Source organism: Mustela nigripes, chromosome 10, assembly GCF_022355385.1.
Source record: "Mustela nigripes isolate SB6536 chromosome 10, MUSNIG.SB6536, whole genome shotgun sequence".
NCBI lineage: Eukaryota > Metazoa > Chordata > Mammalia > Carnivora > Mustelidae > Mustela > Mustela nigripes.
This window is the reverse complement of record NC_081566.1, coordinates 39,159,131-39,173,950: the sequence shown is the minus strand read 5'-3', so window position 1 is coordinate 39,173,950 and position 14,820 is coordinate 39,159,131. Positions and strand designations below refer to the sequence as shown.

Sequence of the window (14,820 nt, the reverse complement as noted above, 5' to 3'; positions counted from 1 at the left end):
GGCCCTCTTGTGGCCGAGGCCCACTGCATCCTCTGCTTTTGTGATGCTCCAAGCACCCCATACGGGACGCAGGTAGGATGCACTTTCAATAAACTTGGGTTCTTCTAATGCCCTTGAAGTTCCTTTCCCTGCAGCTGCTGTGCCTGGTGCGTTCATGGGTGGAGCGCCTTTCCCCTCTCCAAGCTCTGTGATATGGGCGTACTCTCTCCCACTGGAGGGAGGGTGCTGGTGTCATGGAGCCCCTGTGGGGCTCAGATGTGCGGACATGGGGCAGGCACCTTTTCGTGGTGGTCCCCGTCTCCCTCAGGTGGTGCTCAGTCCTAGCCTGGCACAGGCTCAGTGAGAGTAGAGCCTGGGAGTGAGTAAGCAGCTCTTCTTTCCTCAACGGCACCCCCAAATAATCCACTGCTTGAAGAAGTTCAAAGAAATGCCAGCAATTTATTGATTTCCTATATTTCCACAAAAGCAAATACATAGTGCATCACACAGGGAAACTGGGCCTGGCCAGCGTGAGGTCCTTATACAAACATGGGGCAAAGGGAAGGCTGGGCTCTAGATGGGTTCCAGGATACCTCCAGCATCACCCCTCGGGCTTCCCTCTGCCCATCTCCCCCTGCCCATGCCATCCTCCCAGCCTTCCTCCTCCTGGCCATCCCACCTTTCAGCCAGGCTCTGGGGGTGGACAAGAGAGACTATCACTGTCTCCATATCTGGAGAAAACCTTTCACTGCATCATGAGGGAAAGCATGGGGTCTGCGACGCTGGTCTGGCCGCCCCCCTGGAGAGGCTGCTGGCAGTCAATGACCAGATCTATCTGAAGCACAGGAGATCCTGGGGTCAGGGCCAGGACAGGCAGAGACGGAGTGGTCTATGCCCTTCCTCATTGGCCCCAAATTAGAATGCCTTGCTTGGGGTGTCAGCCCTGCTAGCGTGAGGCCAGTGTGGGCGGAAGATACCAAGCCATCCCTGGGCAAACCCCTCCTCCCTGACTTTAGGAAATGCAGCCTCAGGACTCTCTCAGTGCTGTCTCTTCCAAAGGGACAGCCACGGGTCAGAGGCCCAGGTGTCGGGTCCAGCTGGCCAGCCAGAGAAAGCACGAGAGAGAATACAAAATCAGGTCTGGCCTAACTGTTCATCTTAGCCCGCTGCTCCCCAAGGCAGAGGGCTGGGCCCAGCTGGCCCACTCCACTCCAGCCGAGGATCGGAGTGGCAGGAAGTGAGGGCAGCGCTAAGGGAAGGGGCACTTCCCTGGGGGCCACTCACCACAGACTCACTGGTCGTGGGCTCTTTCCCTCACGCCCTGACTGGACAATCCACTCACACTGGGAGGGGGATCCCCACAGTCAAGTACCCCATGTGTCCTCCTTCCTCTCTGAGAATGTAAGCTGCACGAAAACGGGGCTGTGGTCTGTTTGTTCATGGATGTATGCTGAGGGCTTACAACACTGCCTGGCATATCTTGGTGCTCTGTATGTATTTTTTTTTTTTAAAGAAATGACTTCCTCTGAGCCCTGGTCACCAGAGGAGTCATCCTAGAACCTACGCCCAGGACGGCCTGGTGGGACCACACTCCCATGTGGCCCCTGAGAGAGATGGAGTCAGGAGGAGGCCTTCCATCATGAGCAAAAAGGGGGGAGGGCATCGTGGACCCACAGCAGCAGGGGACACTGATTAAACGGCCCGTTATCACAGGTCTGGCCGCAGTGTGTTACATGCCTTAGCAGGCACATCCTTCGTCCAGAAGGGTACTTTTCAGTTTTGACTGCTGGGGTAAGAAGCGGGGTTGGATGGGGGGTAGAGCCTGGTGGGGAGCAGGGGGCCTGGGAGGCTGATGAGGAGGAAAGAAGAGTGAGAAGCACCTTTTATTCTTCTAGAGAAGGCTGTGGACCAGGCAGCTAATTCCTAGCTGACACCAACAGTGTTAGTATGGGAGATGGAGGCAGACGTCAGGAAGCCTTGGGAACCCATGTTCTGCTCTACCCTATAGCGTACACCGAGGGCTGCTGACAGCGAGCTTTCCCTTAGGGAGTTGGGAGGTCCTTCTATTACTACTTCTCTGAAATGCACAAGAGTCTGGGGCGTTGGGGTGGCAGGTGCCCCTGACAAGCTTCTTCTATCACATCCTCTGTGCTTTTCCCCAAGACAGTGGAGATGGGAAGGCTGGGGTTCAGGGGAAGGTAGGATCAGCCTTGGGCTGGGGCTTGTTGGTGCCCTGAAGTGACAGCTTCCTTTCCTGGTCTATCCAAATTTCCACCTTCCAAGTGTCCTGAGACCCAGAACACTCCCTCTCTTGGGTCTCAGCAGGGAAGTCAGCTCCTGGTTAACTTCCAAGCCGCCAGCTGTCCCACAGGAGCCTGGCACGGCTGCCTGTCCAACACAGCCTGTCCCCCTCCCCACCAGGGATATGAAGACCTAACAGCCATTCTCCAAATAGCTCTTTGGCTTTGAGCACCATTTTGCCTTCTTTCTCCTGAAACAAACAGATGACAAGCCCTCGAAGGCTGGGGCTTTGTAGGCTGAGCCCCCTCTGACAGGTGTGCAGCCCAAGACCGTGGCCAGTCCCATCCCTCTGGCTCCTACGCCCCCAGAGCAGACTTCAGATAGCAAAGCAAGCGTGACTGTCCTTGCCCGTCCCCTGGAGCCCCAACCCCATCCAGCCCCAGGTCCTGTGGCCCTACGGGAAGGGAGGCGTGATCAGACAACTAAAGTTTCCTATGAGCTGAACTTGAACAACCCTGCCAACCACCCTCCCGGCAGGACCCCGGCCCCAGTTACGCCCCCCTCCCACCTCCCCTTGCCCCAGGGATGGTTCCCTCGAGGCTTCTCGTGGACCCGACCCTGGTACGAGCCCCTTGCCCTGGCATGACACATTTTGGGAACTACGGACAGCTCAACCAAGAGCACAAGTCGTGGAAGAAATGTGGGAGAGTGAGAGTCCTTTTGGCCACCTCATCAGCGGCAGAAGCGGCTTACTTAGCTCCTTGAAGTTTGTGGTCGTGCTTTTAGGCACTCACGCACAAGCATGCGCGCGTGCACACACACACACTTACATTATACATATATATATACATACCATTTCTCAGCGAAAGAAGTATTGACATGAAACATAAGCCCCTTTAAGTCAAGGAAAGTCCCCCCGCCCACCCTTCCCAACCCCCCTTGCCTGCCAGTTCCCCCAAGGAAAAAAAAAATCTAAAAATATTTCCATCAGCCACAGTTTTGAGGTTTGCTTTCAATTGCAGTGGAACTTTTCCAAAACTGCACAGGGTGCGAAGAATCACCCTTCCAGCAAGGCCTGAGGTCGTCTCCACTGGGTTGTATCATTTCTGGAAAAGGAGAGGTCATCCGGTCAGCATTTCCAGGGAGACACCCCCACACCAGTAGGTCTAGCCAATGTTGCCCCCCCCTTTTCACCCACATCCACCAGGATATGCCCCCAGGCCAGCCAGGGCATTCCCAGTCGCCCTTGACACATCTGTAGGTTGCTCTTGATAACCAGAAGTGTGTTGGCTTTGTGCCTTCCCACCACGCCCACCCTGTTGGGCCAGCACTGGGCCCCGCACAGCGCTGAGGATCCAGACTTCCCTCGCTGAGAATCTATTGACTTTTTTCTTCTCTCTTTTCTCATCCTCATGTTGTTGAAGCTCTTCTGCCAGGAGAAGGTGTCTGATGTATTTACTTTCGCCTGGACCACAGTCACAGCCACCTCCCCCACCAGGACCCTTCTCAGGTGATGGCATGCCGGCACAGAGCCAGGGTGCTGAGAAGTTCCCTTCAGGTCAGGAGGCCCTGTCCTCGCCCCCGACTCTCTGCGATGGCTCCCCACCAAGGCCATCTCTGGTGACCCTCTAGGGAATGTTGGTGATGTCACCTGCCTCAGAAACTCCTGGGATGATTGTTTAGTAATGTACTTTCCAGAGTCAGAACTGCTGGGATTGGGGCCAGGAGTATGTGTTTTAGGAAGCACCAGGTGATGCCACTGGAAGCTAAGGCTTGCAGGCCTTTGTCATAGATACTGGTTCTGAGTTTTTGGTCCCTGGAATCAACAGCTGGAAATAAGCTTATCCACATTAGGCACGTGCAGACTGGAAAGTGAATTATGAAAAGGATAAGAAAGTGAGCTGTAGGTGTGCAAACCCAGACTGACATATTGTATCACTGCAGGGCGGGGGGCATTCATACCATATCCACGTGTAGGGCACCACCTAGGTTGTGCAGTGTGTAACCTACACAGCCTTACCTAGAAGTTCTGCCCAGACCTCTGGCCTGCTGATGTTATCAGGACATCATATATCCCTAATGTACTGTGATGGGACAGCCCACGGCGCCCTGACCGAGTAGCTATACAGCTGTCATCATAGGCCTTGTGTTGGCCACAGTTAGGCTATCTGTCAGATCAAAGGATTCTTCTGTGCCCCTGGGGAGCACAGGCCTGGCCTCTCCCTCTGAGACCAGCTGAGGCTGCTGCAGGCGTCCTGGATGTGCCTCTGCCCTGGGGAAGCCGATCCTTACCTGCGATCTGTACTTGCTGGGGCAGCCCCTTCTTAGAATCGGGAGGTGAAGTTCCTGAGGCTGTTGGGTCCGGCTAAGCTTCCCAGCATGTTCCTATCCAAGCCTTGCTGCAGGGGAAAGAAACGGCGACTGCGTGAAACACTCTAGGGTGAGAGTATGTGACTTCCCATGGGGCCAGACACTGCCCTTCCAGAGTGTCCTTGACCTTGAACCAGACACTGCCCTCCCAGAGTGTCCTTGACCTTGAGCCAGACACTGCCCTCCCAGAGTGTCCTTGACCTTGAACCAGACACTGCCTTCCCAGAGTATCCTTGACCTTGAGCCAGACACTGCCCTCCCAGAGTGTCCTTGACCTTGAGCCAGACAAGGCCCTCCCAGAATGTCCTTGGCCTTGAGCCAGACACTGCCCTCCCAGAGTGTCCTTCACCTTGAACCAGACACTGCCCTCCCAGAGTGTCCTTGACCTTGAACCAGACACTGCCTTCCCAGAGTGTCCTTGACCTTGAGCCAGACAAGGCCCTCCCAGAGTGTCCTTGGCCTTGAGCCAGAGCCCTCTGGATTCATTAGATATGTGTGTCTGGGCTAAACCTGGCCCGATTAAATGTGCAACCAAACATAAGGCCATTGACATCCATGGGTCAGTGAACTGTCTTGGTGTCTGGGCTCCCACCAGCGCTTCTGAATATCCTAGGCAGATCCTCAGAAATCTGAATTAAGGCATAAGGATTTAAGCTCTTATTCATTACTCTCTACACAGAACGATAACCAAAGTCAGATTAGAAAAGCTGTTTGTGGGGCGCCTGAGTGGCTCAGTGGGTTAAAGCCTCTGCCTTCAGCTCAGGTCATGATCTCAGGGTCCTGGGATTGAGCCCCGAATCGGGCTCTTTGCTCAGCAGGGAGCCTGCTTCCCTTCCTCTCTCTGCCTGCCTCTCTGCCTGCTTGTGATCTCTCTCTGTCAAGTAAATAAAAATAAAATATTTTTTTAAAAAAAGAAAAGAAAAGCTGTTTGTTTTTCCTCCCTCTGACTGTCCCTGTTCTTTTTTTTTCTTTTCCCCCAAGTCTTGACCGAGCTCTCGGCAACGAGGACATGTCCACCAGAGAGGCGTCTGGTGCTGGTAGCGAGGAGGCGCCGTGCCATGGGCTCGGGTTACCTGTCTGCTCTCCCACCTGCAGCCCCACCAGTCCCTGAGCTCCTGCTGGGGAGTGACAGAATCTTGTTTCTGTTATGTCTCCCAGCATACTGCAGGTGCTCAATAAATGCTTTGGAGTGCATGGGGATAGCAGACAGGGCCCAGACGTCCTTGAGAAGGGCTCTGAGAGTCTGTCAGCTCTCACTGGCCTGTGGGAACATGAGAGATCCAGACACCAGGTGGTTCAAAGCCCGAGGCCTACTTGGTCTGGGCCTGAATCATATGACGTTGGTTTTTCCCCTACAGATCGGCTTGCTCGTTCCTGTTGAGCTTGGCTGGATTTGGTGGAAAGAGCCCAAGAGTGGGAATTCCTGGGTCCCAGCCCTGCTCCTGCCCTGACCCACAGCATCAAGGCAAACTCCCATTCTGTGGGGTGCAACCAAGCCCCACGGTTGGCTTCACTGTGGTTGCAAGGACCCAGGGGGCAGTGCAAGTGCAGGAGCTCTGGGGACAGAAACACGACCCTTGTCATGTCCAAGCTGCTGTGAAGCTTGGCTAGAGGGAGCCACAGGGACTGGATGACGAGGCTGGTTCCCACTGACACTGAACACAAGCATGCTGGCAAGGGGACTCTCTGGGGGCCTTAGGGTGGGTGTCGTGTCAGTATTTCTGGGTGAGCTGAACTTTCTGGACCACTACGGAACAGCTTGAGGAAGTTCTCACCCAGTCTCTTTACCTGCCTCCCTTCTATGGAGTCTCTCTGGCAGCTGTCATATGGCCAAGCCTGCCCACACCGTGGTGTTGCCAGGAAAGAGCACTGGGTTGTCCAACAGAGGACATGGACCACCACTGGCTGTGGCCTTCAGACTTCCCCAGTCGACCTTGACCACCTGGTCCTTCCTGTCTCCCTGCCCTGCTGGAGAAAGGGTTAGTTCCTCCTTCTGCCCCAGGGCAGGTGTCCTCCCATCTCCTCTCCTACATGATCAGGCCATCCCTGACCCTCTGTGGCCTCTCTGTTCTGTGGTCTTCCTCATCCTCCTGCCCCTTCACTGTCTCCTGCTCTGCCCATTCTTCATCTCATGACAGAGATGCTTGGGTCCCCTCTGTCATTAAACAGGGGCCTTTTACCCATGCCTTTTCTCTCCCCTTTCTGGGCCACACTGAGGAGAGCGGTTCTCCCCTCTGCCCACCTCCACCTCTCCCCTTCCCCATCCCTCCGTGCCCATGGCAGGGGCCCCAAGGGCTCCCCCTGCTTTGCCAACAGTGCTCTTACTGTGGCCTGGGACTTGAGATCGCCGCATTCAGGGGCCTCCCTGGTTTCCGTCCTGCCAGCTGCCTCAGTGGTCCTCGGAACTGCCACTCACCTGCTCCCGCTCCTGGACTTTCTCCTCCTACATGGGCTGCAGCCCCCTCCTGGCTAGGTGGTATAGCTCCTCCTGGCTCCTGGTCTTTCGCTATCTTTGTCCCCTAGGTGAAGGTCTTCTCCAAGCTTCTGCCCTTATTCTCCAAGGCTCACCCACACACCTGTGCCCCATGATGGTCCTGCCTGCTCTTGGGGCTTCCACCTGCCCTGTGCTCCTGTTTGGTGGGAGCCTGGCCTCTCTCCTCAGGTCCCACCCCCGCACCCCAGTCCAATCCCCTCAGACTTGACCTCTTAAAATTGGAACTGCTCTTCCTCTCCCCACAAAGCCTACTTGGCCTCTCCCCAACCGATCTCTTTCTGCGCATGTGACCACAGGCTCTCCAGGCTTGCACTCGAGCATGGTCAGTCTGGCCAGTCTGTCTCTTCTGCATCCTGTCCTTGTTCTGGCCTCAGCACTGTTGACGTCTCTGTCTAAAGAATGGTGACACAGGAGTGGGAGAGGCCGGTGTGGAGAGGTTTGGTGAACTAAGACCCAAGGTAGGACTTTGTGTTTGATGAGGTTGGGAGGCGTTGAGAACAGAGAGGAGTGAGGGTCACCACTGGACAAATCCAACTGCCCCAGCATCTTTCGGTCCCCTCTGCCCTGCCCCTGGCAATGAGGGAGATTGCCAAATGTTGCTTTAATCATGACACTCTCTACCTAAAATCCTCAATGGCTCCCCAGTGCTAAGGGCAAACTCTCACAGAGATTCAAGGGGTTTGTAATCAAACCCCTCTGCAGCCACAGAGCACATCACATTTTCTCAATTCCCTCTGCCCTCTGGGCACTAGGCATCCTCCCAGAATTCTAGCCTAGGGGTTTGTTCGGAGTGTGATCAAGTTCATCGTCACACACATTGGTCTCTTAGCTCTGGTTCTCTCTGTCTGGAGTATAGCTCCCTCTCCCCCATGGGGTGGGGCGGACCATTCTGCCTCTCTCTCCTTGCCCCACTCGGACTTGATTCCGTGCAGGGGCAGTGCAGGAGGGTCTCCTGGGGAGGGGTCAACAGTGTGGGCCCTTACCTGTCTGAGGACTCCCTGAAGTTCCTTGCTGGACCACATGTCAGACAGGAGGAGGCGGGCAGCTTCTGCAGCCTTGGGTGAGGCACTGGGCAGGCAGGAAGTTCATTTGTGAGGTGAGACTCAGGGAGGCGTGAGAATGAGCCCCCTCCTCCCTCCTTCCCTCCCCTTCAGGTCTTAGAGACGTGGGAGGCCCCAGAGGTGCCTGAGAAAGGAGCCCCATCAGGCTCGCTCTGCGCAGTGGGCAGGACCCCACGGCCCTGCCCACTTAGAGGTATCCTAGGATTTTCCTTGCAGGCTGTAAGGGGGAAGGTCCCCCAGCCCTTGTCCGGGGAGGAGAAAATCCCCTGGAGCAGAATAAAGTTCCCCCATGTAGGGTCTGCTGCTCCATGCCTCCTGCTGATGCTCTAAGGATCCAGTGTCCTCTGGTGACCCGCAGTGGAGAACGCACTGCCTCTGTCCCCTTTGTGCAGCCCCAGGACCTGCCTGCTGGACTCAGCCCCACAGTGCTCCTGGCTTCTGGAACTTCTCTGCACCCAAGCTTCCCCCCGCCCCCACCCCACCCTGGCTCTCCTGTCTATTCTAGCTACTGCTTCCGCCTTGCCTCTGAGACTTTGCAGGGAGTCATAGGACGGCCTGCGTGGGGTGAATGGTGAGGGGGTGTGGGGGGCTGGGGAGGAGACTGCCCGCTGCCCCGCCCACCTGCTACGGCACAAGTTTATGACGTTGTTGACCATGCTGCTGGTGAAGTACTGCTTGGCCATCTGCGGCTGGGATGCCATCAGGTTCCTCACAGTGTAGCAGGCTGAGGACAGGATGTCTTCTGAGTTGCTGGTGTTCCCAGTGTGACTGGTGAGGAGCCTGGTCACCTCTGGGAATACTTGGTTCCCTGAGAGAGAAAGCATTGGAAGGCAGGGGCTCAGATGACTGAGGGAGAGAGGCGCTGAGGGGCTCCCTCCTGAGGCCAGAGTCCCGGCTGCCCTCAACCAGATTCCTAGACAGGTGACCCCTCAAGCCTCCATTCTAGCTCCAAGTAAGGGGTTAGGACCCAGATGGGACCTCTGCGCACCTGCACCCCAGACCCCCATCTCCAGGGGACCTGCCCTTTCCTACCTCCATGCCCCTCGTGGGCCAGTTTCCCCTCTTGGAATGTGAGGGAAAATTTAGAGGGGGACCTTCCAGCAGGCTCTGGAAAGCGGGGTTCTGCCAAGTCCTAGCTGGTGGCCCCGGGGAGAGGGCTGACCAGATGCTGTGGAGGGTGCTTACCCATCGCGCGGTGCAGCACAGGGTGGCGGGACATGTTGCTCAGGAGGGAGGCTCCGGACCTCACCACATCAGAGTTGCCAGATTGCAGGAGGCGAGCGATTTGGGGCAGGCCTTTTTCCTTGAGCCCAATCAACTGGCTCATGCCACTGGACATCTGAGGAAGAAGGGCCGAGTGAGGACCTAGCCTGTGGCTTCCCAGGCACTGTGGTGGAAGCAAGCCAGGTAATCCCAAATGAAAAAAAACCCAGAATCTTTTCTCTTCCGTGTTGGAAGTGCGGACAAAGAGAGACACAAATTTGCTCATGCGCCGGCAACAGACAGAGCACCCAGGCAGAAATGCACCCCGACCTCTCCTGACCTTGAGCTCTACTCCCGGATCAGCCTGGAGGCAAGATGGGTGATGAGAGGGTAGTCTCAGACCCCTTGCTCCCCGGGGCCCTGAATCGGCTCCCAGTCTAACAGAAGGGTCAGATACCCCTGCTCAGCTGTGGGTCTCAGCTCTGCCTTCCTGACATGTCCCAGCTGTGTCTGCTCGCGTGAAACCTCGTGGTCAGTGATATTTGTCAATTAAAGACGCATCGAACCACCTTCCAACTTTTCTACCTCCGGGGAAACCAACGCATATTTGTTGGGTACTTGCCTAGGACAAAGATGGGTAGGAGAGGGTCCATGCCCACCTGGAGATACCATCTAGGGGCCCCTAGAAGTAGGCCAGCTCTAGCAACAAAGCCATCCTGGCTGTAATCTGGTCCCGGCTGGTCTGGAGTTCTTGAAGACCCCTAGACCCATCCTCTCATAGTCAAGAAAGTTCCTTCCTTACCTCAATTCACCCTGGTCCTGCTTCCAACTGATTCTCTTTTGTCCTAAGTAAAGATGAAGGATTGTTGGCTGCCTCCCCATCTAAATGCTTGTTGATTGCAACAGGCCTCCTATGGCTCAGGGCCATTCCGTCGTGTCCTCCAAACTATATTTGGTTTCAAAATCTCTGCTGATCTTGCCACATTTCCCTCTAGATCTGTTCATGCTCCAAACCCTCTATTTTTCCCTCTGCCAGTTCAACACCTAAGAGACTCTTCCCACCACAAACATACCCTTCATCCCTGTCCTCCACCCCAGACAGGGCCAGCGTGGGGGCAGGAATCACAACGCTAAGGGGGCTCTGTGGGTACAGACAGAATCCTGCAGGAGTGGGTTTGCTTTGCCACGGCCTGGGAGTTCCCAGAGGGCGGGGCTATTTCTCCTCCCTCATCTCCCCCATATCACATAGGACGTTGTCTCTATTCGTGCAGGCAGAACCGAGCTCTGCAGGCCACAGGTGTTTGCTAGGACTCAGACCGGGGACGTGCTCATGGGAGAACAGGGAAGGGAGCCGAGCCTGCGCTGAGTTGGAGGAATGGGGGTGGGGCGGGGGCCACTCCTCACCAGCCCCTTGCTGGCGGTCAGGTTCTGCAGGGCCCCCGCGCAGGCCTCCAAGGTGGCATCTTTCTTGCTCTTGCCCATGAGGTTCAGGTAGGTGCGGATGGCATCTGAATGGTACAGCCAGCTGCTGCCCTTGGGGCTGGTCTCCTCCTCCGGGAGGGGGCAGTCGTAGTTGTTGTTCTGAGGACAAAGGGTAGGTCAGCAGGGAGCCTTGGGAAGGGAGCCAACCCAAGCCTTCTGTGTGCCTCCCAGCTCTAGGGTCCTGGGTCCTGATAGGAGGGACCGGGGAAGCACCTTCCTGGTGTCCCTTTTCTCACTACGGCAGCTCCGCAGAAGTGAGGTAGGACAGGGGACCTGCTCCTTCGGGCGGTCTCCGAGGGAGGCAGAGGACAATTTTGGGATCCCGGGGAGTGTGCTGCTGGCCACCTTCTGCCCAAACTTTCCAGCTGCTTTTGGGTCTCACACCATGATCCTTCCTCCCCTCCCAGAGTCAGACTCCGAGCCGGACCCACCCTGGGCCAGCAGGTGTGGCCCAGAGCCCAGTTTCCATAGTTGTACCCAGTGGGGAAGACTGACCCTCCCTCCACAGCACCCTCCTGCTTCTGGGGGACCTGGGAGGCCTGGGATCTGGTGGGAACCAGGCCAGAGAGGGCTTAGAGTCCTGGCTCCTCCAAACCTTCCAGGGAAATGGACAAGATGGGGTCAAGCTTATCAATCACAGGTAAGAGAGGATAAGCTCTGCCAATGGAGGGCAGGAGCTTTTGACCTCCGGGTAGTCTGAGGTCTTACAGTCTCAAGTACACAGATCCCCTCTGAAGACCAGACGAATGCCCTCTACTCAGCTTCTGGAGCGCGACACCAGCCTGAGACCAGGGCTTCGGCCTGGGCTTGGCCCTTCTTGCTGGTTTCAGGCTTGAGGGAGAGAGGAAAGCAGGCGCCGGGCAGCTGAGTCCAGCGGGCTGCCTGGTGGGGAGCAGGCCCTGACTCTGTCATCACCATCACTCACCATTGTCTTGTCGCTCTTGTTGCTGAAGCAGCCCGTGGAGGACTTCTCGGTATAGGCGTTGCGCGCGTTGTACTCCAGCTGGCGGTAGCGGGTGGGCACCTCGGCGTCCAGGCGGTAGGACAGGTTGTGCAGGATACACATGCAGTTCTCCACGGACTGGGGGCCAAGCAGAAGTGTGGCACCTGAGCCCGGGCCTCCCCAACACCCCGATGGCATCCCGGGCTCCCCCACCGCCCTTGCTCACGAGAGAGAGACAGCCCCTCAGTGGCTTCAGGAAAGAGGAACACGGGCCTGCGTGAAAATCTCCCTCCCACTGTCATGCTCCCTGGGGTCTGGACTCGAACCCAGGTCTGTTGCTTCCTAGCTGCGTGAACTGGAGGGGCTTGCTTTACCTTCCAGGCCCCGGTTTTCTCAGTGGCAAAATGGGACTGAAGTCACCTGCTTCACAGGGCTCCTGGGAAGGCCTACCCGGAAGTACCTGTCACAGGGCCCCCCACACAGGAGGATACGACAGAGAGCGGCACCACTTCTGCGTGACAGCCACGGTACCAGTGGTCGGGCTGGGCTATTGAAGAACACACCTCTGTTCTCACACATTCTCCCTCGGGAGCCGCTGGACTTATCTAGGTTCCAAAGCCCTACGCCTGCCCTGTGTTGTAGCTGGCTCGTCCTCAGCTTCCAGCAGCAGAGATGCTGAACCATCCCAAGTCCACACAGGCAGTGAGACCCGCACCTGGGACTTGGCTGTGGCAGCTTCTCCTAGGCCTTTGCCTTTGTCCTCAGTTAACAGGCTGCTGTTTGGGCCAGCAGACTGACCGTCCAATGGCCCTGCTAGGATTTAAGGGACTCTGAGTCACTGGGTCTGGGTCACACAGGTAGAGGGGATGCTGCATCCGCAGCAAAAGAAAACATGACGACCCCTGGGACCTGGCTGAGCCTCCACGGGACTGTCTCTCTCCTGAGGCCCTGTTGTTACTTTCAGGGGAGGAGCAGGCCGCTGGGAAACTGTATGCCAGACCCAGAGCCCATGGTGTGCAGAGAGTCCCCTGGTCACCTGGGGACTGTGGGAACTCACTATTCTCCCAAGTTGCTGTCCTGCCGTGATGGAAACATCCAGCCTTCAGTTCCTCTTCCCTCCATGATTTTCCCTGTCTATGTGTGCTAGTGTGTCCCAAAGCTCAAAGGGGACAGGAGGGCAGTCTGGCCAGTGGCCTCACTGGGGGGCAGTGGGAAACCAGTGTAGCAGAGGGAGCCTTGGTGCAGGTAGGATCCCTGGGGTATCAGTGGGGCTCCTCGGGGCCGTCTGCTGGGCTTGGCACTAGTGACAGTAATGGCTCACGGGGCGCTCTCTTGGCCACAGGCCCACTTTGAGTCTTGCTTATGAACTAACTGAGCCTTAAACCAACCCAGGAGGCAGACAGGATATGATCATCTCCATTGGAATAAAGTGCACACTGAGGAACAGAGATGTCACCAAGTGTCCCCATTCACACAGCCTCTAATTGAGGGACGGGGAGCTGCCCTGTAACCACTCTCCCCGGCAAGCAGAGCACTCTGCAGCCAGCCGTCCCCTTCACCGGCCCGTCTCTGGGCCTCTGTCCTGTCACTGGACCATACCTTAAAGGCCACCTCAAGGGCAGACCTGCCTCGTGGAGCCTGGGAGAGAAAAATGCCAGGACCTAGAGCCCAAGGAGCTGCCCTCACTGATTCTGGGGAGGCCCTGGGCCTTGGAGTGCTGTACCGAGAGGAGGACTGGGGTCCAGGGCCGGAGTGGGGCGCTGCCTGGGTGCGCTCACCTTGTCATCACAGCGGCTGGCGGCCACGCAGTTCTGGACATAGGCCATGAGGGAATCAATGAGCCCCGTGTAGTTTCGCATGGTCTGGCGGCCCGCATCGGCAGAGCTCAGGTTCCTGCGGGAGAGAGCCGAGGGGGGGTGAGGAGGCAGGGGAGGAGGGGTAGGGGTGGAGAGCGGTTGGGGGGCACGCAGGGAGGAGAGCAGGTGGCAGAAGGGGGCCCGAGGGGATGGGGATGAGGTTGGAGGTTTGGTAGGACGAGAGCAGAGCAAAAGGCACGAGGAAGAAGTAAGGAAAGATAATTCAGGCCATTCCGCCCCATCGTGGCGGAGGCTGGTCGGGCTCTCATCTGCACTGAGCTCTTTCCACCCCTCCTTCCGCCCACCTGGGCCCCAGGCCTGTAACTTTTATGACCGTCGAGGGCTCTAATGCAGCTAGCACCCCAAGACACATGCGCTACCACTAGTGGGCACCTGTTAACGGGGGCTGGAAGCTTCCCCTGCCCGGTTTCTCTGTGGGGCCAGGGGCTAGATCTGGGAAAGGAGCTGAGGGGTGCTCGGCTGGGGCCACATGCCCCGTCCCTGTGGAAGCTGTGTTCTGCCCCAGCAGCGGGCTCCTTCCGGGCCTGTTTGCCTGGTGCCTGCCAAGTGTGGTTCCTGTTGCCACCAATAGCCCTGCAGCCCATCAGGTCCCTAACACCCCAGTTTTGCTCACTGGAGCCCACTGCTGGAGGCTGACAGGGAGGAGCCCCAGCTGAAACACCGCACCCCTCACTCTGCAGCATCCAGGAGCTGGAATAGACAGACGCCATCAGAGCAGGGTATGATCCTCAAAGGAGATCCGTTCTACGGCTTCACCTCCATACCAGCACCCACAACCCAGCCTGTAACTGCACTCCTGGAGCGAGCGTACCCGCATCCCTCCTCCCTGCCAAGGGGGGATGCAGGAGACTCTGGGCAGAGCCGTGCCATCTTCATGCCGATGAATGTGGCAGTTAGCACCATGGCTGGGAAATGACTCATTAGGAGCCCATCAGCCGCCTTTTGTCTAAAAGCACACTCTTCAAGATAGTACCAGAAATGGATTTTTGGGAAACAGAGGAGAGGGAAATGGTTGAAGCAGTTTGGGTATTCAGATCTGGCACTTCCACTCTTAGATTTCTAAGAAGTCATTTGCGGTCCCTTAAAGGAGGTCATGGAGTCCCGATCCTTATCTGGGTGCAGGGACATCAGAAATACTGGGGCTCCGTTTCTTGGAGTCTGCCCGTGAAG

General features: G+C 56.9%; 1 protein-coding gene across 1 annotated transcript in view; it reads right to left on the bottom strand.

Moving 5' to 3' along the window:
• Positions 1–418: 418 nt before the first annotated feature.
• The window catches only part of PKP1 (plakophilin 1), a 50,361-nt gene continuing 35,959 nt past the window's right edge, over positions 419–14,820 (bottom strand). The window contains exons 7-14 of the mRNA XM_059413077.1: positions 13,552–13,666; positions 11,756–11,911; positions 10,753–10,929; positions 9,331–9,484; positions 8,767–8,953; positions 8,068–8,152; positions 4,513–4,619; positions 419–3,326 (exon numbers count right to left, since the gene is read on the bottom strand). Of these exons, the coding sequence (XP_059269060.1) occupies positions 4,545–4,619; positions 8,068–8,152; positions 8,767–8,953; positions 9,331–9,484; positions 10,753–10,929; positions 11,756–11,911; positions 13,552–13,666 (949 nt within the window). The 3' untranslated portion in view covers positions 419–3,326; positions 4,513–4,544. The remainder of the gene's footprint in view (positions 3,327–4,512; positions 4,620–8,067; positions 8,153–8,766; positions 8,954–9,330; positions 9,485–10,752; positions 10,930–11,755; positions 11,912–13,551; positions 13,667–14,820) is intronic.